General features: G+C 36.4%; 8 protein-coding genes across 18 annotated transcripts; 4 read left to right on the top strand and 4 right to left on the bottom strand.

The window, feature by feature from the left end:
- Positions 1–47: 47 nt before the first annotated feature.
- On the top strand, positions 48–4,053 carry HSP60-2 (heat shock protein 60-2). Of its 2 annotated transcripts, none has more exons than NM_179872.3 (17): positions 48–289; positions 541–565; positions 646–777; positions 940–1,099; positions 1,225–1,496; positions 1,577–1,681; positions 1,760–1,846; positions 1,948–2,037; positions 2,135–2,215; positions 2,312–2,380; positions 2,460–2,537; positions 2,649–2,744; positions 2,838–2,937; positions 3,031–3,134; positions 3,217–3,322; positions 3,437–3,515; positions 3,592–4,053. In NM_179872.3, exons 1-17 carry the CDS (start codon positions 252–254, stop codon positions 3,725–3,727), a joined length of 1,758 nt encoding a protein of 585 aa, NP_850203.1. In that variant the 5' UTR covers positions 48–251; the 3' UTR covers positions 3,728–4,053. The 2 variants fall into 2 exon arrangements, with proteins under 2 accessions (NP_850203.1, NP_001189665.1); NM_001202736.1 differs by having other exon boundaries at positions 76–289; positions 2,150–2,215; positions 3,592–3,950.
- A 1,030-nt stretch (positions 4,054–5,083) lies between these two features.
- On the top strand, positions 5,084–7,987 carry AT2G33205 (Serinc-domain containing serine and sphingolipid biosynthesis protein; the record flags this gene model as incomplete). 9 transcript variants are annotated; one of them, NM_001336431.1, is made up of 13 exons in its annotated part: positions 5,084–5,270; positions 5,590–5,846; positions 5,924–6,000; positions 6,087–6,246; positions 6,332–6,356; positions 6,444–6,533; positions 6,617–6,788; positions 6,866–6,942; positions 7,019–7,085; positions 7,156–7,227; positions 7,300–7,439; positions 7,530–7,603; positions 7,751–7,972. In NM_001336431.1, the coding sequence occupies 12 exons, from the start codon at positions 5,609–5,611 to the stop codon at positions 7,831–7,833; spliced, it is 1,275 nt and encodes a 424-aa protein (NP_001324781.1). In that variant the 3' UTR covers positions 7,834–7,972. The 9 variants fall into 9 exon arrangements, with proteins under 9 accessions (NP_001324781.1, NP_001324783.1, NP_001324780.1 ...); NM_001336429.1 differs by having other exon boundaries at positions 7,300–7,603; NM_001336430.1 differs by having other exon boundaries at positions 5,590–6,000.
- Positions 7,988–8,148: 161 nt separating this feature from the next.
- AT2G33200 (F-box family protein) lies at positions 8,149–9,279 on the bottom strand (the record flags this gene model as incomplete). Its single annotated transcript, NM_128879.1, has 1 exon — positions 8,149–9,279. One exon carries the CDS (start codon positions 9,277–9,279, stop codon positions 8,149–8,151), a length of 1,131 nt encoding a protein of 376 aa, NP_180878.1.
- Positions 9,280–9,670: 391 nt separating this feature from the next.
- Positions 9,671–10,954, bottom strand: AT2G33190 (F-box only protein (DUF295)). Its single transcript, NM_128878.2, has one exon. The coding sequence runs from the start codon at positions 10,846–10,848 to the stop codon at positions 9,709–9,711; it is 1,140 nt and encodes a 379-aa protein (NP_180877.1). The 5' UTR covers positions 10,849–10,954; the 3' UTR covers positions 9,671–9,708.
- Positions 10,955–11,243: 289 nt separating this feature from the next.
- Positions 11,244–12,695, bottom strand: AT2G33180 (uncharacterized protein). Its single transcript, NM_128877.5, has 2 exons — positions 12,063–12,695; positions 11,244–11,727 (listed from the first exon to the last, which is right to left on the bottom strand). The coding sequence occupies exons 1-2, from the start codon at positions 12,339–12,341 to the stop codon at positions 11,506–11,508; spliced, it is 501 nt and encodes a 166-aa protein (NP_180876.1). The 5' UTR covers positions 12,342–12,695; the 3' UTR covers positions 11,244–11,505.
- Positions 12,696–15,196: 2,501 nt separating this feature from the next.
- Positions 15,197–16,121, top strand: AT2G33175 (uncharacterized protein). The gene has a single exon (NM_001161077.2). It carries the CDS (start codon positions 15,503–15,505, stop codon positions 16,064–16,066), a length of 564 nt encoding a protein of 187 aa, NP_001154549.2. The 5' UTR covers positions 15,197–15,502; the 3' UTR covers positions 16,067–16,121.
- A 1,850-nt stretch (positions 16,122–17,971) lies between these two features.
- Positions 17,972–22,720, top strand: AT2G33170 (Leucine-rich repeat receptor-like protein kinase family protein). Of its 2 annotated transcripts, NM_128876.4 has the most exons (4): positions 17,972–18,581; positions 18,661–18,730; positions 18,948–21,982; positions 22,067–22,720. In NM_128876.4, exons 3-4 carry the CDS (start codon positions 18,991–18,993, stop codon positions 22,447–22,449), a joined length of 3,375 nt encoding a protein of 1,124 aa, NP_180875.1. In that variant the 5' UTR covers positions 17,972–18,581; positions 18,661–18,730; positions 18,948–18,990; the 3' UTR covers positions 22,450–22,720. The 2 variants fall into 2 exon arrangements, with proteins under 2 accessions (NP_180875.1, NP_001323641.1); NM_001336424.1 differs by having other exon boundaries at positions 18,029–18,730; positions 22,067–22,570.
- Positions 22,574–25,416, bottom strand: AT2G33160 (glycoside hydrolase family 28 protein / polygalacturonase (pectinase) family protein; the record flags this gene model as incomplete). The annotated part of the gene is made up of 3 exons (NM_128875.1): positions 22,574–23,359; positions 23,850–24,333; positions 24,692–25,416. 3 exons carry the CDS (start codon positions 25,414–25,416, stop codon positions 22,574–22,576), a joined length of 1,995 nt encoding a protein of 664 aa, NP_180874.1.
- Between the last annotated feature and the right edge of the window lie 221 nt (positions 25,417–25,637).

Raw genomic sequence — 25,637 nt, 5'->3', positions numbered from 1 at the left:
AAAAGGCCCATATTAAAATAGTACCGGGTCAAAACTCGAACCGGATCCAAAACCGGAGGCTAAAACTCGACCAAGCAATGATGAGCTTGGAGAAAACGTAAAACCCTAAACCCTACTGCTTATAGAATCTTCGACGATCTGCTTCATTTCTCCTCATCTACGAGTGAGAGAATTTGTCAATTTAGCTTCTTTAGTTCGGTCTGATCTGAATTAATTGCAATCTTCTCGGTTGTGTGAGAGAATCAATCACCATGTATCGGCTTGTCTCCAACGTTGCTTCCAAAGCTAGGTAGATCTATTCGACTTTTTGGTTTTCTTTGTGTATATGATTCCAATGCTGCTTTATTTTCTGTGAATTTGTTTCTGATTGGATCCTCGAAATCGGAAAGTTGCGAGAAACTGTTGGGAATTGAATCGGATTTTGATCGGATTGAATTGAATATTTCTCTGCCATTGGAGAGTTTAGCATCTTCTATTTTCTTTGTATTTCTGGAAGTTGCTTCATTTATTGATGGGATTTATTTTTCTTTGTTTCAACAGGATTGCCAGAAAGTGTACAAGCCAGGTTCGTGTTCTTCATTTTGTATCTAATTTGTGGTTTAGCCGTTTGTGGGTATGTATTGATGTGAATTTGTGTATTGTTAGATTGGAAGCAGGCTCAATTCTACTAGGAATTATGCAGCAAAAGACATAAGGTTCGGTGTTGAAGCTCGGGCTTTAATGCTTAGGGGTGTTGAGGATCTTGCTGATGCAGTTAAAGTCACTATGGGACCCAAGGTATAAACTTATGTTTCAGATAATTTCTGTGTAAGAGACTTGTATTGTAAGTGAATCTAGTTAAAAATAGATAACGTGACGACCTATTGACAAGTATCAACAATCGTCTGTTTTGTTACCCTCACACTCTCTGATACTACATGTCTAAAACCATTTTTGAAGGGTCGTAATGTCATCATCGAACAAAGCTGGGGTGCACCAAAGGTGACAAAGGATGGTGTGACTGTTGCCAAGAGCATTGAGTTCAAGGATAGAATTAAGAACGTTGGTGCCAGTCTTGTGAAACAGGTTGCTAACGCCACAAATGACGTAGCTGGTGATGGTAAGTGTTCCCTTTCAATGGATTAAAACGTTTTTTCTGTTTTTGCTAATTGGGTTGTTAGTCTCCTATCTACTCATATTAATCGGTGTTTTTGTATCTGACAAAATATATGGTATGCGTTACAGGAACAACGTGTGCCACAGTCCTTACTAGAGCTATCTTCACGGAAGGTTGTAAATCAGTTGCCGCTGGAATGAATGCAATGGACCTAAGACGTGGTATCAAATTGGCAGTTGATACTGTTGTGACGAACTTGCAGAGCCGAGCACGCATGATTAGCACCTCTGAAGAAATCGCCCAAGTTGGAACAATATCAGCTAATGGAGATAGGGAAATTGGTGAACTGATTGCAAAGGCTATGGAAACTGTCGGCAAAGAGGGAGTGATCACAATTCAAGTGAGTTGAATTTTATCCCTAAATGTCAAATTATTTTGCTTATTCCTTAAGGTGACCAATGTTATCATCTCTTGATTCAGGATGGCAAGACCTTGTTTAATGAGCTGGAAGTTGTTGAGGGTATGAAGATTGACAGGGGATACATCTCCCCGTACTTCATAACTAACCCGAAAACACAAAAATGTGTAAGGATTCCCACCTTGTTACTTTATCAATTTAAGGAATTGCGGATTTAATTTGCTCTGAATGAATATGTGTTGCAGGAACTAGAAGATCCTCTCATTCTTATCCACGAGAAGAAAATTTCCAATATAAACGCAATGGTGAAAGTATTAGAACTGGCCCTCAAGGTATAAACAATTTGGCGATTTCTTCACTGTCAATAGTGTCTGATATTCATTAAGTTACTTTGATCTGAAGATCGAAATTTATTTTCACTGCCATTTTTCAGAAGCAAAGGCCGCTGCTGATCGTTGCTGAGGATGTGGAGAGCGATGCTCTTGCCACCCTAATTCTGAACAAACTTCGTGCTAATATCAAGGTTTTTCTTTTCAGCCTTTTGTTATTTGCCTTTTCCTTACAACGTCTTAGTAAAAAATTAATTTGATTGGATTGATGTACATGGTATTGCTTTATAGGTCTGTGCTGTGAAGGCCCCTGGTTTTGGAGAGAACCGAAAGGCCAATTTACATGATCTAGCTGCCCTCACTGGAGCCCAGGCATGCCCATGTTTCTTTTTATAATAACTGCCAAGACCATCACACCCACACTAATCGGATGAGCCATAATGTGTCTTTGGTGATTTCACTTTGTAGGTAATAACAGAAGAGTTGGGTATGAATCTAGACAACATTGACCTCAGTATGTTTGGAAACTGCAAGAAGGTTCGTTTGGTCCAATTCCTTCTGCTTTCTCTCTTTCTCCCTTGTACCTTCTGATAACTTGGTTTTCATTTGTTAACAGGTAACGGTATCCAAAGATGATACTGTTGTTCTCGATGGGGCTGGTGACAAGCAAGCAATTGGGGAACGATGTGAACAGGTTAGCGTGTTTTTCGCTTTTTTATCATTTAGTGGTTCAGTGTCATATACCTTTGCCCTTTTTTCCAACTGGTAGTTTTAATATGTTTTGAATTTTTATTAAACCACGCAGATACGATCCATGGTTGAAGCAAGCACTTCTGATTATGACAAGGAGAAGTTGCAAGAAAGGTTGGCTAAGCTTTCGGGTGGTGTTGCTGTACTAAAGGTAATGTACACCTCTTGTGAACATCAGACTAATAGGCTATTAATGCATTATTAGTTTATTACTAATGTCGAGATTACTCATATGGGTTTTTAGATTGGAGGAGCAAGTGAGACAGAAGTTAGTGAAAAGAAAGATAGAGTAACGGATGCTCTAAATGCCACTAAAGCAGCCGTAGAGGAGGGTATTGTTCCAGGTATAATCTATCCCAAATCTAAAACAAAATTTGGTTGAATCCCTTAAGAAAATTGCGTGAGAAGAGAATTATATTACTTTGTGTGTATTACAGGTGGTGGTGTTGCTCTTTTGTATGCTTCGAAAGAACTTGAGAAGCTTTCCACAGCTAACTTTGATCAGAAAATTGGTGTTCAAATCATTCAAAACGCACTCAAGGTGTTTCTCTCATCACATTGTTCATCCTCGCTAGCATAAACAGCTTCTAGAATCTTACACACAAAATCTTTCTTTGATGCAGACACCTGTTTACACGATTGCTTCCAATGCTGGAGTCGAGGGTGCAGTTGTCGTAGGCAAGCTTTTGGAACAAGATAATCCTGACCTTGGTTATGATGCTGCTAAAGGTTACACTCTTATATGCATTAGATAATTCACTTTCTATAGTTCTTGATCCACCTTGTTATATATTTCCCTATATTCCGAAATCTGAACTAGCTTCTTTTGGCATTTACTTTCAGGAGAATATGTGGACATGATAAAGGCTGGTATTATCGATCCTTTGAAAGTGATCAGAACCGCATTAGTTGATGCTGCAAGGTACACAAAGATTGAAAATTGGTTGTCCAATTTTGTATTTTATTGCAATGTTTTGCTAATTTATTCTATTGGTTAGTGTTTCGTCTTTGTTGACAACGACGGAAGCAGTTGTGACTGAGATTCCAACGAAAGAGGTAGCATCTCCGGGTATGGGCGGTGGTGGCATGGGCGGCATGGGTGGCATGGGCGGTATGGGAGGAATGGGTTTCTGAGGAGAACTATAAACCCTGAGTAGGGTTCTTTGGAATCTGTTGTGAGAGATGCTACGGTTGGTTCATCCACAAGACACTAATGTATTCTTTAATCATGATTGGTAGAGAGAGACCTTCAGATTTTCCGTGATTTTCAATTCACAAACGATTTATAAACTATTTTGAAGAAGATCCTTTTCCGATTCATGCAAATTTCTTCCAAAAATAATTCAGATTAGAGAGTTCAGTGAAACATCAAGTAGGTTGTGTTTGCGCATATGGAGGAGATTCCTTAGTTCTCGCCAACTATCACCAAACCCTTATATCTTATTAACACGATATTTAGCTGTTTATTTATATGTGGTTCAAGTAACAGACTACTTATTTCAAATAAAAAATGGAAAAAGCTTTTTTCATAGAACGAAACAAACGATATAGTGTAGTTTAAAGTATGTTACCCGAAAAAGAAAGCAAATCTACTTAACACGGTCCACAATTCGCGTGGTGAAGAAGGTTATAATTGGGTCCCAAAACATTCATTTCCCCCCAAAAAAAGTCATAATTATGAACCAAACTCTTTTTGTCTTCACGTCTTTGTCCGTTCCATAACCATAGCTTGCCCTACTTATTATAGCAGTAAGCCATAATCAAGGAAACCGTATTTGTATGTAACTTAATATTGTGGATTGATTACAGCTTGGAGGGAATTGATTCAATTTGGCCAGTTGGTCAAACGCAATGGTATAAGTCCACCGAACTAGATGGCAAAAACAAAAACAATTTGAGAATGTTCTTAAAAGTTCCAGTTCAAATGTGTTGTAAATAGTCAAATTCCTTTTACGAACGATATAAAAGTAGTCAAATAGAGATAGGGAATAAAGAAAAATACTTATCTAGATGATGAATTAGCTTAACGAGAAAACTATTAGTATCTGTTTTGGCAAGAAAATTTTATGTCTCGGTTGATTACACACACTTTTTAGTTAAACTACAAGTAATCAATCATAGATTTTACTTTAAGAAAGTTCCACAAACACGACGTGGCTGTCCATTATAACATAACCTCGTGGTCATGGAATGTTTCGTCTTATTTTATTTTTAATATTACACAATGTTCAAAGTTCTCAATTAGCAAGTTTCATGTGGTGTGATGAAAATCATTAACCATAAAAACCAACACTCAAGCGGAAATCCAACTCTCTTAAATTAAAATAATTCACTCAAAATTTTATTTTCATTTGGAGATAAAAATATAAATTGGTCAAAAGCAAAATAAAGATAGAGGTCATCAAATCGTACGGCTAGAAACAGAAGTGCACAGAGTTATTACGATGAAAACGTTACACAGAATCATTTTCATACACCAAAAGCTCTTTCTTTTTGTATTTTAAATCGAGTTTCGAACCGCTCTGCTTCTTCTTTACTCTCTGCGTGATTATCGTGTGAGAACATTGAACTCACACTTCAACTCTCAAGCTTCTTCTTCCTTCGCCTTCTTCTCATTCATTTGCTTCTGTGTCTAATTTTACATAGCGAAATTCCAGCCATAGCCAAAAAAAAAAGGGTCAGATTTTTTAAACGGATTTTTTTCTCTCTCTCTCAATTACTGATAATGAGTCTAATTGAGAGTTTCTCTTTTGACCTGTTGTTCTTGTTCTTGTCTTTAGATTCTAGGGATGTTCTTAAAGTCTTGGTTGATTACATTATGATCCTTCTAGAGTTTGTTCTGTGTCATCAATCTAAACCAAATCGCTCATATTCTTACAGAATAAAAGAATTGATTTAGACACTTTTTAGAATTTTGTATACATTGGATCAAGTAGCATTCAAAAAATAATTACTGTTCTCTACATTTTCAGTACTTACAGGTTCTTTAATTTCAGTTTCTTGTAGGTTTTGGCAATGAATGGATCAGCGGAAGCTACACGGACAAGACCATTGCAGATCAGTCCCGGTGATTTAGAGGCTGCTCATCTAGATGAACTCATAATGGAAATAGAACAGAGGAGTCTCTATTATTACCAAGAGAAAAACAAGTCCTTGAGAGCTCGTTATACCTACGGAACCATTTTCTTGATCATAAATCTATGCGCTTGGTTTATCCGTGACTACGCACAAAAGGCTCTGGCCTTGCTTCCATGTATTTTTTTCATAAATCTTTTGAGATATATCTAATGTTGAAGTTAAAGATACTTTAAGTTGAAATCATCATTGCAGATGTCAGCAGTTGTGGACCAGAAGGAAGTCGTTGTTTCCATACGCTTGGAGTACTCCGCGTGAGTTTAGGATGTTTCGTATCCTGAAATATCAAATCTTTTGCTGATAGAGTCATACTTTTAAGTAATTTGGTATGTTATATAGTTTATCCTTAGCAATGAAGATATTTTACTTTGTTATGTTCCTCTCAACATGGAACACAATGAAACTCCACGAAGCTCAAAACAGCTGGCACTCGGATAATTGGATCTTTAAGTTTTTTCTACTGGTTATAGTCATGGTAGCTTCTTTCTTCATACCTCAGCTTTACATCCAAATTTATGGTATGCTTCTGTCTCACTATAACTCTATAATATTCTCCATTTTATCTAATTGGTTTGGATCACGACAATGATGTTTTCCTTACAGGAGAAATCGCTCGTGTTGGTGCAGGGTAAAATCATCTTTCAAGTTATACTCTTCTTATAAGATAAGAGAATAAGAGAAACACATAATTCTCTTACCATTTCTATTGTTTCAGGATATTTCTTGGTCTGCAACTTGTAAGTGTTATCGAATTCATCACTTGGTGGAATAACTATTGGATGCCTCAAAACCAAAGTAAGCAAAGGTAAGCAAGTATCAGTCATTACAAAAGCGTTTTCTCTATGTGGATATATCACCAATTGGCTAACACTACTGTGTTTTCTGCAGCTGTTCTTTTGGTTTGGTCATGTCAATAGTTTTCTACATCGGTTCTGTTTGCGGGATCGCAGTGATGTACTACTTTTATGGAGCTTCTACTGCTTGTGGCCTCAATATATTCTTCATCTCATGGACTGTTATACTTTTAATCGTTATGATGGTTATTTCCTTGCATTCAAAGGTACATTTCCTAAGTTTTGCTTAAAGGTAGCACAAAGATTGATCTCTGCTTCGAATACTGATGCTTTGCATTAAAAGGTGAAGAATAGAGGTCTTTTGTCTTCCGGGATTATGGCTTCTTACATTGTCTTCCTATGTTGGTCTGCGATCAGAAGGTAAAGACAAATACAACATCTGATTTTTGTTTGTTTAGTTCTTCAAAGCATTACTAAAGTAGAAGTTTTGTATCAGCGAACCTTCACATACAAAATGCAATGCGCATACTCAAAACAGCCATACTGATTGGACTACAATACTGGTAAGAGCTCAAAGCCTCTTCTTGAGTTCTTGTTTACTTAAGAGTTTATCTAACTTCTTACTTTTTTCAGAGTTTCCTTATAGCTATAGGCGCCATTGTGATGGCAACATTCTCAACCGGGATCGATTCAGAATCCTTCAGGGTTAGTTTACATTCACTCTCATCTTGAAAATCAATATTTTTCAGTCACAGACATTTTAGATCTTTATTACAGTTCGAGTTTCGTAAAGATGAAGCGAAAGAAGAAGACGATATACCATACAGCTATGGATTCTTCCACCTTGTGTTCTCCTTAGGAGCAATGTACTTTGCTATGTTGTTTATCAGCTGGAACCTTTCACATTCCACAGAGAAGTAAGGAAAATTCCAATCTGCACATTCTCATCTGAAACAACAATACTCAGAGTCATGACTGTGAAATTGTATTATTTATGTAACACATAGATGGAGCATTGATGTTGGATGGACAAGCACATGGGTGAAGATAGTGAACGAGTGGTTTGCCGCAGCGATTTACCGTAAGTTAAAAATGTAAAACTAAATGGTTTCAGCTCTTGATCTAACAGATGGCTCTAAACGAGAGATTTGCAATCAAATTATATACCAACTAGGCCAGTAAATGACATTTGTTTACTGAGTTTGGGTTTTTATTGGTTTGAATACAGTTTGGAAGTTGATTGCTCCTATTGTGAGACAGCATAGAGTTCACGAACAACCTCAGCCAACAGCAGCAGAAGTTCACAGATAGATAGATGAACTGAAATTGACTGTGACATTGCAATTTTGAGAGCTGTGTGTTGTTTCCATAAACAAATTTTAGAGGATCAGTTGTAAGATTTCTTACAAGATTACTATAAGAACTTTTATCAAACAAAGATTCATTAAACCACAAACTTCCGTAGAATTTGTTTTGTTAAAAATCGGAAAAAGATGAACAATAAAAGCCTAGAACTAATCGATAGTAATATCCAAAGTCAAAGTAGCCAAAAAACACTTAGCTCTGCTGATTCTCTCTGAATCTTTAGACTAGACCAAATGAGAAACCAATCTCCTTAAAACATACTCAAGCATGTCCTGGAACAAACCAGAAACTCTTCAAGACTGAAGCATCTAATGATTTAGGCCATGTGATTGTACTTGTCGCAAGATCAAATACACCGCACATAGGTTGTGTGATGGGAATAAAAAGCTGACTAAGTGGCCAAAGATCATCACCGCGGAAACAGATTGAATCACTCTTGATTCCCAAACCATTAATATCTAAGATCGGTGCTCTTATGGTAACCCCATGACCAAATATCAACATCTCACCTCCAAGAGAATCTACTCTCTCCCAGTTACAACTTCCAAAATCCATCTTATATATATAAAACAAACGCTTATCTTCTAACCCTTTTAAGCTCACGATCATCAAAACCTCTCCAGAGTTAGTAATCGCTACAACCTGCTTCCAAGCGTGTTCCTCGGGCTTCGAAACAAACCGAAAGCTAAACGGATGGTTGCGATACGGATTCTCCTCGACAATCTCACTAGGAAACTCACCATATAAATCAAAAATCTTGATGGAGTTATCTAATGCATACACATAAAGCTTGTAGTCCTTATTCAAAGCCATAGACACACACTTAGTGCCTTCAAGATTCAACCATGAATCATCTCCTTTCTTGTAAGTGAACAAATAGTGCTGTTTGATACTCCAAGCCACAACATAATCCCCTGTTCTCTCATTTATCCAAAGACAAGCCTGTTTCTTGGTAGAGATGATGTCTGTACGCTCGATGAAATGTTTCCACGCAACTTCTTTTTCCAATCTCTCTTTACCAAGAATCGATGACTCCATCGATGGAAGATTGATTCTCTCACGAGTGAAAGCATTCAGGAGATAGAATTCTAAACCAGAATCAACCATCAAGAACCAATTGCTGCAGCTAGCAAGAACATTCCTATCGGAGAATTCGATTCCGGGATGTTGAATTTCGTGGATCTTGTCTTCTCTTGGATCGAAGAGTGAAGTTGAAATCTTGTTGAATTTGATTCGCCATGGATACAGAGGTCGCTTACACGTTGTGGAAGCTGTGTACCAGTTAGAGCAAACGGTTCTTGCTCGATGATAATCCTTGTAGTGCAAGCTTTCGAGTATCAATCGCAAAATATCGTGACAAAGCTTGGACCAATCATAACGAGTTCTCGACATTGTTTGTCGTCTTCTTCAAATCATTCCGATGGTTGTGAACTTGTGATGTAAGAAATAAAGTAGGGTTAGGTTTTTGAACAAAGGAAACCATTCATGGGCCTAAGACCATATTAATGGGCTATATATGTGACAAGCAAAGCCCGCGAACTAAAACAGGGTTATGCGTATCAAGTGTAATAATTTGTCTGAAAAGTATATTAGTGTTGATGATTTGTCTCATCTCTTAATTGTCACTAGAAACAACAACTTTAGTCCATGATTTAATCACATATTTCCGGTAGAAAATCATACGATATCTTTATTAAAAAAAATTAAGCTTAAAAAAGCATGTTACAATCAAAAAACTTTATTCAACGTTTAACAAAAAAAAAAAACTTATTCAAATTGTTGATAAAACCAAAATCAGAGACTGAGGAGGAGAGTTTTAGACTAAGCACATCCTGGAACAAACCAACAAATCTTCGAAGACAGGTCTTCTAATCTTGTATGCCATGTGATTGTACTTGTCGCAAGATCGAACACACCGCAAATTGGTTGTCTCTTCATTGTAAGATAATGATCAGACAAATAGTCATCATAAAGAAAACATATTGAATCACTCTTGAGTCCTCCCCCACTAATATCTTTGTCCGGTGCTCTTATTGTGACCCCATGACCAAAAATCAACATTTCATCTCCCAAGGACTCTACTATTTCCCAATCACCAATCTTAAGATTCAGCTTGTAGATGCAAATCTTTTTATCTAACCCTACTAAACTCAGAACGATTAGAACCTTTCCTTCCCTTGTGACCGCAAGTCTCAACTTATAAATCGCATCTACGAAACTAAAAGGATGACTAAGATAAGGGTTTTCTTCCATGGGTTCTTTAGGAGAATTTCCAGAGAAATCAAGAATGTTGATGTAATGATCAAATGTATACACATAAAGCTTGTTATCTTTATAAGCCATATCCTCACATTGTGTGCATGTGATACTCCATCGCTTATCATCATCATCATTTCCTATTTTTTTGTATGAGAAGATATAGAACTGTTTGATAGCCCAAGCAACAACGTAATCTCCATTTCTCCCGTTTACCCACAGGATAGCAGTTTTCTCAAACCTAAAATCGTTCCACGTCAAGAGAAACTTGGTGCCGTAGAGCTCAAGAAAGTATCCAGACTCGTCATCATTTCGTATGAATCTAAAAGGACGATCACCACGTAGCGATGACTCTAATGAAGGAAGATTGATCGTCTCGCGAGTAAACACGTTCAAGAGGTAGAAATCTAAACGAGGATCTACGATTAGGATCCAATTACCATAACTAGCAAGACAATGGATTTTGGACAAGTCGATTCCAAGAAGATTTTTGGTGTAGATCTTGTCTTGTATTGGATCAAACAAGACAGAATTCTTACCTCGGAATACGATTCTCCATGGATACAGAGGACATGATCGAGATACGGCATACCAGTTTGAACAAACGGTTCCTGCTCGATGAAAATCCAAGCAACTCAAGCTTTCGAATATCGATCGCAAAAGATCAGGATAAAGCTTTGACCAACCATTATCATCTCTAGACATTTTCGTGTTGCAATTGTTGGAGGCGTACGTGCGCTTAACAATTTAGGATTTTTTCTTCTCGTGTGAAACAAAAGAATCATTAATTCGGATAATTCCGTTTCTATATCTTTCATGTACTTATTTTTACATTTCATTTGTTTATAAAATAATTAAGTACAAGATAATTCGTTGGAGACGATTGATCCATCTCGTTTGTTCATATTCTAACAAACCAAACCAATTTAAAAAAAAAGAAATCTTATACTAAAACGGTTTAATGAATCTATTAAAATAAATAAATAACCAATCTAAGCCACACACTTATGGAATCAAATTTGGAGCTGTATCGAGTTTACCGCACGGGTCCCTGTAGACTAGGAATAAACCACCTCACGGAACCAAACGTTTTACTCGTGAAATCCTTTTGAATCACCAAATGATCAAAAACGCTAAACCTAATCAAATTAGGGTTTTACTCGCACATATATTATTAGTTATTAAAAAAAAAAATTGATAGTCTCTTTTGGGCTTTTAGAAACGATGTATACTTTGCTACAAAGCATCGATTTTAGATACTCAACAGAGTTTTAACAACTCATAAGCATCATCAAACTTCAAAGTCACATTAAGCAGCAAGAAAGATCAATAAATATTTTCCAAATGAACAAAATGGAAGATTTAGAAATTTGCAGGACTATCATCGAGTTGCTTTTCATCTTCAATATTAACCTCCAAAATCTCAGGGATCCTCTGTTTTAAGTAGTTCCCAAGTCGAGCTAGAACCATTGCACGCGTATGCCAAAACTTGCCTCTTAAACTTATCGTAACGAATGGTCCGTCTAGTTCCACTAACTCTACTTGTCCTGTTATCCCAACCGATGAGTCGAAGAGTTGTGCTAGCTATCGTACAAAACCAAAACATGAATTTCGATCAAAATTCACAAATTCGGAACCTCTAGTTTAGCTCTGTAAAAAACTGAAACCGAACAAAGATTGTTTCCTCTACAAGCAACAATGCTCTGTTTTGTTTTTTTCATACGGAACACAATCTCTCAATATGACCTAGAACCGGTTCGTTACGGTTTCGGTCTAAATAAATTAAAGAACATAACCAAGCAGGAAGAAAATCGGACCATATACGTTGGTGCAATTCGGTTATATACTGAATGCCGGTTCAGAATTTATTTCGTACTAATCTTGGATTAGGCAAAAGCGGTTAAGAAGAAAAAGCTTACCTCGATACGAGCTTCGGATAGTACCAAATGGATATTATCCTCAGTCAAATCCAGCGGCGGAAGCGAAACTCCACTTCCGGAAACTGCTTCCGCCGTCGTTAATGTTCTTGCTCTTGATTTCTCAGATAAGATCGTTCCTAAATACGCGGGCTTTCTCATTCTAACATTGCTGAATCGTAGAGCTTGTCCAATCCGGTTAGCTACTGGATTTCCAGTTTCGAGTGGTGGAAAATTCGGCGGCGCCGTACGGTGGTGGATCGGAAGAGACACCAGTTCCATGGCGACTCAGTACCGTAAAATCTGACTAACTGGTAAAGGACTTATGGTTTCTGATAATGTTTACTGTGACGTGGCAAAATTTCAACCGTTCGTTTCTACTTCAATCGAAATCTCAGATATATGGGCTTACAGATTAGGAAATAACATGGGCTTATCAGTAATTGTTAAAAAGCCCATAAAGCCATCAATTATTAACATTTACATCTTTTTTTGACAAATTACTTTTCTTTTTTTATGGGCCATCTCTCTCACATAAGCCACAAACTCCCAACACATGTAAAGAGCAAGTTACTGTTCTAATGGAAAAAATGCACAGCTTGAGGATTACGTTAAGAGTTTTGATGAACACCATATATATGGTTCCCACGTAGTGAAAGATTTCATTATTTGTGACTCTAACGTTGTAGAAACCAATGAGAAAATAAAGAACGGTGAAAGAAAATCTATAGATACAAATGCAGTGTTATTGAATCATGGAGTCTTTGAATAGTCTCACGTGGTTACAAATGTTAGTGGAAAAAATGGGATTGGATTGGTGGTGACATGGACATGTGTGGGGTTTCATTATCCACCATATATATCCTTTGCACGCTTTTGGATCCTACAGAGAGACGTACGAAACTACGAATACGTATATACGCGTATACGTGATACGTGTGTATCAGTGTATGTATATGTATTATAGGCGCGTTATATATCCATGTATGTATACACCATCGTATACATGCATATTCCATCCGTTCACGTTTTCATTCAAAGCCTTAGATCGTGAATACAATTGCATATAGAGAACGTTGAATGATTAATTATTAGCAAGAATTTTAAATACGGTGTTATATATTGGAAATTATGCACAATCCATGCTAGATTAGATGCATCATGCATGGATCAACCATTCTATATTTTTCGAATACAATCAAACACAAAACAAATCCGTTAAGTTACGTATAGCTATAATAATTGTTCTTTACAATAATCATATTTTATACGATGAATTTATATATACATATATATATATATAATTTGTGTTGATTATGATAAAAATATATATAATTTATTTTTTAGATTTTGAGTAGAGATATACGGTTTAATTACAGATAAACTGTGGTACGGTTCTAATAATAATAAAATATATACAGTATATAGAAAATTTCGTTGTTATTGGAATCGCATTACACTATGCAGTTGAATTTCCATTCAAAACCTTAGTTTGCTAGAAAGTGACTATTTGTTTATGCATCGTAATAAGAAAAACAAGTGGGCGATGCGCTCATAAAACAAGTATTTAATAAAATAATGAAAATCTTAACTTATTGACGCATGTTGAGTCAAAGCTTGGCAGATCTGATCTCCGAGAGCTTCTAAGCAACTTCGACTAAGATGTTCTCCTTTAGGAAAACTCCCAATAACTTGATTAATCATATATTGGTGGTTCTTCTAACTTAACATAAACTATTGTTAATTTGAATATCATTATATTGTTATTTTTATTATACTCTTATAAAATACAACGCTAGCTGCGTAATCGTTGGACTCTTGTAGTGAAAACCAGTTTTGTTTAATGACTACTTGCTTGAGATTCGATAAGATTTAAAGTGTTATCTCGAGATTGATGCTTATGTGAGATTATTTTGATTACTTTAATACTTATACGCATATCTCCGTTACAAGCTATTGTAATTGTATCCAAGAAAATTATTATAAACATGCGAAATAATTCAAAATTTCTCAAAAATATAAAAAGAGATACTCGACCTTGTAAAAATACGACGCGTTAGTCATTTTTTTTTTTTGGATTCACGAGAATATTCAATAAACTTGACTCCGACTACTTCAACTTAACTATTTGAACTGTATATATATAATAATAATAAGTTAGCAACGAGTAATCAAATTATTTACCCACCAAACTACAATTGTTTATTCAAATGGTATATACAACTATAAGGACATTTTGTATTGTGGGCTTAATTTGATTGCTAAAATCATTTGCCAAGAGTTTCTTCTACTATTAAACGACGATGACAAGCATATCACGGGTCTTATTGAAAGTTTATAACAAATATACATATTCATAGATATCTTATATCACAAACTGATATATAGTAATATAAAAGTTTGGTACTAACACTTTGTTAGGAAAAGCAAACGAGTTTACATCAAAATATTATATTCCTAACTTGTTGAAGTGGCCAATTCAATTCAAAGAAGCAAAATATTTTGATTTTTTGATATATTAAGTAAAAAGAGAGGAGGAGAGTAAGGAGAAACGTGACCAATGTAGCGTAGAGAGTAGCTAGCCCCCTTCTACTCCTAGTGGATATCTTCTCATTTTGGCCGAACATTTTAAATAATGTCAAATACACACCTAACTGAGTTGATTGGATCATAGTGGCTATGGACCAACTCACAAAAGATATATATCTTATGTCACATGACAAATTAAATAAAAGAAAATTTTGATATGCGAATATCAAATACACAAATACTTCATTCGGTTTAGACTAATAATATTTTGTTAACAATGTTGTTTATGATTAATATGTAATGACTTAATAAGAGATATAGCTCTTAGGTATAACTAAGAAAAATGTAAAATTAATCTTATAATAGAATTCAAGGATCAATCTTATTTGTAAAAGCATAACTATAATATAAGCTTCGTTACCTTTTTATTCATGCGAAAGTGTCAAACCGATATTTAATGAAAATGGATGTAATATTAATTTAAATAGCTATCGGCACTCTTAAAAATCGTTTTTGATAGTATTAGATATATATATATATATATATATATATATATATATATATATATATATATATATATATATACTATTAGATAACTATATGTGTGACTCACATTGTACAACGAACAGAGGCGATACTTGAAAACAGTTTTCTTCAAACCAACACCGGCGGTTCTCTCCTCCGACCGGCGCTGGCCTCTCCGGCGTCGGTAGATTCTATGTTTTCTCTTTTCCATTTTTTTATTTTGTTATTGTTGTTGTTAGGTTTTATGCAATAACTCGAGAATGATAGCGATGATGATGAAATCGTGTTCGTCATTACGTTAGAATGGTGTTTTACTGTTTTCCGGTGAATCTATTGTGGTTTCTTATGTTGTTACACTATTTCTATGTCGGTTCGTGTTCTCGGAATGTATGTTTAGTCACCGGCGGTTTCGATTCAACCGTTGTTTTGCTATGTCCGGCGATTGCCTCGTGAATCTTTTGGCTTTGTTAGTCGTGTGTTTGGTCATACTAACATCTGATGTTAGTTATGCGATAGTTCCCGGGCGTCAGTATGATCTACTATGGGCGTTCCGAAGTTTAACACAAATCCTATCAGATTTGATATGTCACCATCGACCGGCACGGAAACCACCATGGAGGCAATATGTTGAGGAGGAGTTGGAGGCTAATAGGAGAATCAGAAGATGGTTTATACCATATCAACAAAAATGGGGTTTAAGAAAAACCAAGATTAATGACATCTCTTTCTATATGAGAGTTTCGATCAATTCGAAGGTTTTGCGATGTAACAGATGGATCGCTGCCTATGATTTTCGTATGCGTTACCGGTATTTCATCTATAAAAAGAAGATGATTCCCAAGCAAGAAAGTCACACCAAATTGACGGAAATGATGAAGACGATTAAGTATTTGATTAAGTATTTGATTAAGAAAGCAGAGCGTAATTTACTTTATCGTTTCTTCATTACATAAACTATTGATTATATCTGTAATCTCATTGATACTTTTGTATACAATGATTCATATTAATGAAATATTTTTAGATGAAAAAAGAAAAAAAAGATACATATATATATGTGTATATATATACATATTTTAAATACAAATGTTATATTTTTCGAAATTGTTTATCGGTTTGCATATATAGTCACTCCTAAATTACATTCTTTAATTGTCGCAGTAAAATATTAGTTCATATAAAAGATACTTACTGGGAAGATTCATGCGACCTACATCTTCCGGATTCATGCAAATGTTAAGAAAGGAACAACTTGGTTTTGTTAAATGTTTCATATATCATTTTTAAATTTGCCGCCTTTAATTTAGTTCTAACCATTGAGGAAAATCTAACAACTATAGGTAAAATGTTATTTACTTATGCCAAAATGTTTACGAAAAAAGTTATCGGGGTCCCCTAAAGACCCTTTTCGTTCTAATAATTTAAGCGTTTCATGTCAAGCACATGAACCTCTCCTAACGTGTTTATATTATACTATTATATCTAGTGTTTATCACTTTCCAAAGTTAGAATCGAAAGAAACAAAACCTTAATGTAAATTCATTGTAAGTTTTTGTTTTAAGAGTTTTTTTTTATAACTTTTACACGTTTTGTGATCTCCTAGCTCAATGAGCAATATAGTTTCACAATTGCAAATCAGAGATCAATGAAATTTTTAGTTCTTCTATTTTTGTTTTTATAAAACTGTGCAGTTTAGTGATTCCATTAGCAATAGAAAAAGTTAAGTAAGTTCCACATCAGACGGTGATTATCTGCTGATCTAGTCTCTTTCATTGAATAGTTTTTTTTCCTCACGATCGTCCCGTTGGACCCATATTCCCCAGTCACATCATGTTGTCCTTAATACGGTAATGTATCAACAATTATGAAGACTTTTGGGAATTTAAAGCAAATATTTCTAGTCAATTCATAATGTTAGTTTTACATCGTTGCTTTAACTCAAAGCAATGCTGTAAATACGTTCCTTCTCGATTGAACCTGACTAACCGGTGTTTTATTAAGAAAATTAGTTTAGAAGACGACCATATTGAATTAAACGATCAATAATTTTCGAGCGAGTTGTTTCTTGGATTTTTTTTCTTTTCTTTTAATATTTATCAATAAACGTATGACTTTGACTTGTAGTCTTGTACCATTGAATTTGACTTAAGCTATTATAATATACTATATTCATCTCATATTGTAATTAATCAAAGAGACAGAAATTTCTAAGTAATTTTTGTGAAGAAATAAGCCAGGTGATTTTCAAAAGAATGAATAGTAATTAATGTTTAGGAAGCTGAATCGTAGCAATATGTGCACGACCTAATGTTTTAACAAATTTGTCAAGAGTTTTTGATTTAGACTTAAGTACCAATAGATCTACAGTTTCAATTGGATGAATTAATTGTAAGTTTGTAACCATGACGTTCTTTTCTCACAACACTCGCATGCCACATGTATAAGTTGGTGATGAACAATGTCCAATGGGGAATGGGGATTAGCCAAGTTTGTCCAGCATTATAAGCTGAAGGATTGGCTTACAATTCTTAAAATTTGGTGTTGGTTGGTCCTGAATGTAGACTCTTGTTTCAAAACAAAAAATCTACTGCAGAAATTTTGAAAATGTGCATGAAACTTAAAAAGAAAATAAACAAACCCACATATTATTGGCTTTAGCTTAAATGGAAAAAAAATTGAATAATTGGACCGAGAAAATTTAACAAAACTTAATAAAAATCAAACTTATATAATTGAAAACAAAGTTAAAAGACTTTATATTTTCAAAGTCTCGTACCAATCACCCCTAACTTTGAGAAAAATGAAAATTATGATCTATCTATCAATCCGGTCTAAATAATGAGAACCTAAGCTGTCTCAATCAATAAATCTTCAAAAGCTATTCCTCTGGGAAAAGATTTAGCTGAGAAATAAAAATTCTATCACTTTCCCTTGGCCTAAAAAAGTTTGCCACTTTCTTTCCCACAAGTTCCTTTTTTCAATTAGAAAATTGATGTTCTTGGCACTGAAGAAAATGGCCAAAAGAAAAACCCACAAGGCACACACACAAGCTTCTCACAATATAAGAAAGAGAGAGAAAGCACACACAGTAGAGAGAGAAGGCATGCCTTGTCGGCCATTAGAACTTCAAGCCAAAGCAAAAACCTTACTTATCCTTTCTCCATAAAATCAAAATCCTTATTGGAATATACACTAATTGATTCTCCTCATCACTATCTCTCTCTCTTCACTTTTTCTTTCCTTTTCTAGTTTCTCTCTTTTAATTCTTGGGATTGTGGAGCTTTAAAGTTCCTTTTTTTGAACCTTTTGAGTTTCTGATTCTGCTTGATTCCAGATCATAACCATGATCTTTGTTGATTCCAGAACTTTAGCTTTTTGATTTCATTCTATCAAATCACTGAAATTTTCATTTGAGGAATCAGAAGAGTAAGTTTTTGCGATACTCTCATTTGTCCTCAGCTGCACAAAGTAAGAAATCTTAAAGCTTTGACATTTTTTGAAAACTTTAGTTCGTTTCGTAAAGGTTCCATTTTTTTGTTTCGTGCAGCTATAACTTCCGATAAGATTGATCAGTTTTGACCTTTGTGCTTGGTGGTTTCTTCTATGGATTCACATTGGTAAGCTTCTTCGTTATTCATTCTCTAGTTTCCATTCATTTGAAATGAACTGAAATTTGAATCCTGAAACCAAATTAATCAGAACCAATGCTAGATCTAAGGCTTCGTTGCTTAAAGCTCTGAGTTTTGCATTATATTGTCTCTGTTAAATTGAAAAGATTTGATTTTTTTTAAAACTTTGGTGTGAAAAGAAATGTGAATCTCTCTATAATTGCAGGTGTTGAGGGATTATATAGTGTTTCTCTTTGTTGAGAGGATCAATGGGTTGGTGGATCTTTGAGTTTAAGAAAGAATCAAAATCTATGTTTGTTGGGGTTTTGTTTCTCTTGACTCTTCTGGTTTGGACTTCAGAGAGTTTGAATAGTGATGGTCAGTTTCTCTTGGAGTTGAAGAACAGAGGATTTCAAGATTCGTTGAACCGTTTACATAATTGGAACGGCATTGACGAGACGCCGTGTAATTGGATAGGTGTGAATTGCAGCTCACAAGGCAGTAGTAGTAGTAGTAATAGTCTGGTGGTGACATCTCTTGATTTGAGTTCTATGAATCTCTCTGGGATAGTAAGTCCTAGCATTGGTGGTTTAGTTAACTTGGTCTATCTTAACCTCGCGTACAACGCGTTAACCGGAGATATTCCTCGGGAGATTGGAAACTGTTCGAAGCTGGAGGTTATGTTTTTGAACAATAACCAGTTTGGTGGTTCCATTCCAGTCGAGATCAACAAGTTATCGCAGTTGAGAAGTTTCAACATTTGCAATAACAAGCTTTCAGGTCCTTTGCCAGAAGAGATTGGTGATTTATACAATCTAGAAGAGCTTGTGGCTTATACTAATAACTTGACCGGTCCATTGCCTCGTTCTTTAGGAAATCTCAACAAGTTGACGACATTTCGAGCAGGGCAGAACGATTTCTCGGGGAATATACCTACTGAAATTGGTAAATGTCTTAACTTGAAGTTGCTCGGTCTTGCTCAGAATTTCATTTCTGGAGAGCTTCCCAAGGAAATTGGGATGCTTGTTAAACTTCAGGAGGTGATTCTGTGGCAGAACAAGTTTTCAGGGTTTATTCCGAAAGATATTGGGAATTTAACAAGTCTTGAGACTCTTGCTTTGTACGGTAACTCATTGGTTGGACCTATACCATCAGAGATTGGTAACATGAAGTCCTTGAAGAAGCTCTATCTTTACCAAAACCAGTTGAATGGGACTATCCCAAAGGAGCTTGGAAAGCTTTCCAAAGTAATGGAAATCGATTTCTCGGAGAATTTGTTGAGTGGGGAGATTCCAGTTGAGCTGAGCAAGATCAGTGAGTTGAGGCTGCTCTATTTGTTTCAGAACAAGTTAACTGGAATCATACCAAATGAGCTCAGTAAGTTGAGGAATTTGGCGAAACTCGATCTCTCCATCAACTCCTTAACCGGTCCTATTCCACCGGGTTTCCAGAATCTTACGTCTATGCGCCAACTTCAGCTTTTCCACAATTCCCTCAGTGGTGTAATCCCTCAAGGTCTTGGTTTGTACAGTCCTCTATGGGTTGTTGACTTCTCAGAAAACCAACTTTCAGGAAAAATACCGCCTTTTATCTGTCAACAGTCTAATCTCATTCTGTTGAATCTCGGGTCTAACAGGATATTTGGAAATATTCCACCAGGTGTATTGCGCTGCAAATCTCTGCTGCAGCTTCGTGTTGTTGGAAACCGACTCACTGGTCAGTTTCCGACTGAGTTATGCAAGCTTGTCAACCTTTCTGCTATTGAGTTGGATCAAAACCGGTTTAGCGGACCACTACCTCCTGAGATAGGCACGTGTCAGAAGCTGCAAAGACTTCATCTTGCAGCTAACCAATTTTCCTCTAATCTACCCAACGAAATCAGTAAACTCTCCAACCTGGTAACATTTAACGTTTCCTCAAACTCTCTCACTGGACCAATCCCCTCTGAAATAGCCAACTGTAAAATGCTTCAACGACTTGACTTGAGCCGGAACAGTTTCATCGGTTCTTTACCTCCCGAGCTTGGAAGCCTTCATCAGCTCGAGATACTCAGACTCTCAGAAAATAGATTCTCTGGCAACATACCGTTTACCATTGGAAACCTTACCCATCTAACTGAGCTGCAGATGGGAGGAAACTTGTTTTCAGGAAGTATACCGCCTCAACTCGGTTTACTCTCGAGTCTGCAGATTGCAATGAACCTGAGCTACAATGATTTCAGTGGTGAAATACCTCCCGAGATCGGGAATCTTCATCTGCTAATGTACCTATCTCTGAACAACAACCATCTCAGCGGCGAAATCCCGACCACATTCGAGAACTTATCCAGTTTACTCGGGTGCAACTTTTCCTACAACAACCTCACCGGACAGCTTCCACATACGCAGATCTTTCAAAACATGACTCTAACCAGTTTTCTCGGAAACAAAGGACTCTGTGGCGGCCATTTGAGAAGCTGTGACCCTAGCCACTCCTCTTGGCCTCACATTTCATCTCTAAAAGCGGGTTCTGCTCGGAGGGGGAGAATCATCATCATCGTGTCTTCAGTCATTGGCGGTATCTCTCTTTTACTAATCGCGATTGTCGTTCATTTCCTAAGAAATCCCGTGGAACCAACGGCTCCTTATGTGCACGACAAGGAACCCTTTTTTCAAGAATCCGACATTTACTTTGTCCCGAAAGAACGATTCACAGTCAAAGACATTTTGGAAGCAACAAAAGGCTTCCACGATAGCTACATTGTCGGTAGAGGCGCTTGCGGGACCGTTTACAAAGCAGTTATGCCTTCAGGTAAAACAATAGCAGTTAAAAAACTCGAATCCAACAGAGAAGGCAACAACAACAACAGCAACAACACTGATAACAGTTTCCGCGCCGAGATTCTAACACTAGGCAAAATCCGTCACAGGAACATTGTCAGGCTATACAGTTTCTGTTACCACCAAGGATCAAACTCGAACCTCTTGCTCTACGAATACATGTCTCGGGGAAGCCTTGGCGAGTTACTTCACGGCGGGAAATCACATAGCATGGATTGGCCAACTCGGTTTGCTATCGCACTCGGTGCAGCGGAAGGTCTCGCTTACTTACATCATGATTGTAAACCAAGAATCATTCACCGTGACATCAAATCGAATAACATTCTCATCGATGAGAATTTCGAAGCCCATGTTGGAGATTTCGGGTTAGCAAAAGTCATCGACATGCCACTATCAAAATCCGTCTCAGCCGTTGCTGGATCCTACGGTTACATCGCTCCCGGTAAGTTTGTAAAAAACCGTTAAACTTTCGAGTTTACACTAACTTAAAGCTAACCGTTTTTTAACTGTTTTTTTTTTGTTGCAGAGTATGCATACACAATGAAAGTAACAGAGAAATGCGATATCTACAGCTTTGGAGTTGTTCTTCTTGAATTGTTAACCGGGAAAGCTCCGGTTCAGCCGCTAGAGCAAGGCGGAGATCTTGCCACGTGGACAAGAAACCATATCAGAGATCATTCGTTAACATCTGAAATCCTTGATCCTTATCTAACAAAGGTAGAGGACGATGTGATTCTCAATCATATGATCACAGTGACGAAAATTGCCGTGCTCTGTACGAAATCTTCGCCGTCTGATCGACCGACGATGAGAGAAGTAGTGTTGATGCTTATAGAGTCCGGTGAACGTGCCGGAAAAGTAATTGTGTCTACAACGTGCAGTGATTTACCTCCACCGGCGCCGCCGTGAAAAAAGTTCTTTTTATAACTTACTTTTTCTTTCTCCGAAATTGATTATGTATAGATTAATATGATTTGTATAGTCATTATAGAAGAAAGAGATTTTTTTTTTTTTTTGTCATCATCATATTGAATTATATTGAAGAAGTATAATCACAATGTAAAGCAAAACTTATTACACGGGGAACCCAGAAATGATTAGCAAATAAAAATTGATGTTGTAGTGGTGTTCTTGCGAGGATGTCAGCTGGTTTGTTGTTCTGCCTGTTGGTCCATTGAAATTGTGTCTGCTCAAACTTCGATGCCCACCATAGTATGTCTCGAATCCAGTTAAAGGCTCCAAAATGCATCTTTAATCCGTTTATAAGATCAAACATCTCCTTGTTGTCACCTTCAAAACAGATGCGTCGATATCCTTTACTCCAACAATGTTGCATGGCCATTAGCAATGCTTGAAATTCACACTCTAGAGCATTATCTATGCAGTTACCAATGGCCTGTCCCGCAAACTCATATCTCCCGTTGTGGTCCCGAACAATCCATCCTCCTTTGCCTGGTATGTTTCCATTAATAAATGAGCCATCTACATTGCACTTGACCCACCCATTTGTTGGACGCCTCCAATTAGGGATATGACTTCGAATTGTTGTACCATGGCTGTTGATGTGTGATGGTGTGACAGCTTCATTCCACTCCTGAAGATCCATTTGAGCAAGCTGTAACGTAGTCTCCCATGGAACATGTCGTCGCTGAAAATACAAGATATTTCTGCTATTCCAAAGTCTCCAAAGAATCCATAAAGGTAGTTGATGGAACCGCTGTGTTTGTGTTGTGTTTGCCAATTGGAAAATGCCTTGCATCTTGTCTTCTAACGTGGAATTTGAATCCGTAATGATGTTGCTTGGAAGAAAGAGATTTATCTGAGGAAAAAATCATTCATATAAATCATTCATCGTGCAAATTGGAATAAAATTACTGTACATAAGTTTGTTCTTAGAATCTTAATAACACAAAAGACAAGAAAAATGGATGATTCAAAATGTAAGTTTTAAAAGCTAAAGATGATTCGTCAACGTTAAGCTACACATATAATTTTTTTATAAATAATATAATTTAAATAAAATGAATTGATGAATAATAATTACAAGATGTTTTTTCCCATAACAGAAAATGTATAAATGAATTAAAAAAGGTCGGTCATAATCGAAATTGGACCAACTCTTTTTTGCTTTTCCTAAAATGATGCTTATATACCGCAGCAACCATTCACATCCCAAATTTTTTGAAATTATTTGGATGTTTATTAGGTTTTAGTAGCCTCAGTATTGAATCGAAACAAACGCTAATAAAATCCTAGACCTAAAAATTTATATAAAATCTATAAATCGAACAGTCTAATAAAGATCAAACCCTGCAATTTGCAGGAACAATCTTGCCACGAATCGAACCACCAACGTTCTCACACAAAGCCGTGACTAAACCGTCACGTCCAACGTAGTGCAAGTTGATATTTGAGAGCTCAACGTCTTGACAAGGAAACGTTTTACTACATTGCATCTTCAAAGCCTCTTTGCTTGTGGAAGTTCCCCAAATATTGTTATACTTGACGTCTTTTATCTGAACATGAGAAGCATACTTTCCAGGACTATCACATTGCCCGTGTGGACAATACTGCTGATCAATGACGATAGGGTTTCCAACATTGATCATTTGGATGTTCTCGTACAAGAAATTCGAAACCGAAATCTGCGATACGGACTTAGCCCATGTCTTGATACGTAAACCGTCTGTGGTACCGTTGATAATCGAGTTTCTGACGGTTAAGCCCTGGACGTTCTTCTCCTCTTTATATCTCCCGAGACTCCCGACACTAATACCATGCCCTGGTCCGCATCTGTTGTTGGGAGATATCAAAACATCATATCATATAATAATAGACATAAATATTCGAGAATATTATTATATCTTATAGTTTACATATAGTAAACCAGTAAATAAAATGAAGAATAAATATAAGTATTATTCTCAATTTTTACCAGTTATCTAAAATAAAGAAAAATATTACAGCTCATTCAAAGTTTGTTAAGAAAGAAAAAGTTAAGGAAACAAATCACCTACTAAAGAGGAAAAGAATAAACTAAATGTTCCTCTATTTGTTATTTTCAATTCAAAACCTTCATCATTATTTCTTTAGTTAATTTCAAAGTAACATTTTGCACAGCTAGTGAGATTGAGTCAAGAGTTATATTTACCTGACATCAGAGATATCCAAATTGCTGGTTCCGTCAAGGATTGCGATACAATCGTCACCGGTTCCGATAGTGACGTTGTAGATTTGCATATGGCTAGATTTCCCGATCTTGATTCCGTCGGTATTAGGGCTATCTCCGGGAGCAGTGATGGTAACTCCGGTAATGTTAAAATCCTCAACGGAGAATAAGTTGAAATGCCCCATTTTGCTATTGATGGACCTTAGACCGTTGATCTTCGATGATTTAACAAAAGCAAACCCAATGTTCATAGCTAGTGTACGACAATTAGTGTTTTTGTTACAATCATTGAGAGGCCAAGAATAAGATCCTTGACCGTCAAGTAATCCACCGCCAGTAACAGTGAGATTATCGACGTACTTGAAAAGTATCCATTCTTCTTGGTTGATGGCGTAAGGATTACGAGGAGCCAATAAAGTTCCTCTGATAAAAAAAGTTATAGAGCTTTTGCAAGGACCAGAGAATGTTACTTGACGGAGATAGAATATTCCGGAAGGAATATAGACCGTTGATCTTCCGTAACTCCATTGGCAAGCTTCGTTCCACGCCTTTGTAAACGCAAAAGCGTTATCTCTTTGGCTATCTGCGCGAGCACCATAGTTTCTGACGTCAAAGATTTTTGGTTGGCCGGGATATTCCTTCGTGGAAGCGGCGAGGAAGAAGAAGAGAGAAGGCACACACAAAATCAGAAGAACCCTAGACGCCATTCTCTCTTCTTTGGTTTGGTAACCCTTTTTTGGTTGAAGGAAAATAAAGCGTTTAGGCTTCTTATTTATAGAGTTACAAGATAAGAATATATGTATTTATTTAACAAATATGGGAAACGCAATCTTTACTATCACCCATATGGAAAATACTTAGGAATAATATTATGAAAGGATCCTTTTAAGATGGAATAAGATGATTTTATGTACATATATACTACTAA

Source organism: Arabidopsis thaliana, chromosome 2 (assembly GCF_000001735.4).
Source record: "Arabidopsis thaliana chromosome 2, partial sequence".
In the NCBI taxonomy this organism is placed as follows: Eukaryota; Viridiplantae; Streptophyta; class Magnoliopsida; order Brassicales; family Brassicaceae; genus Arabidopsis; species Arabidopsis thaliana.
This window is presented reverse-complemented; position numbering and strand designations above follow the sequence as displayed.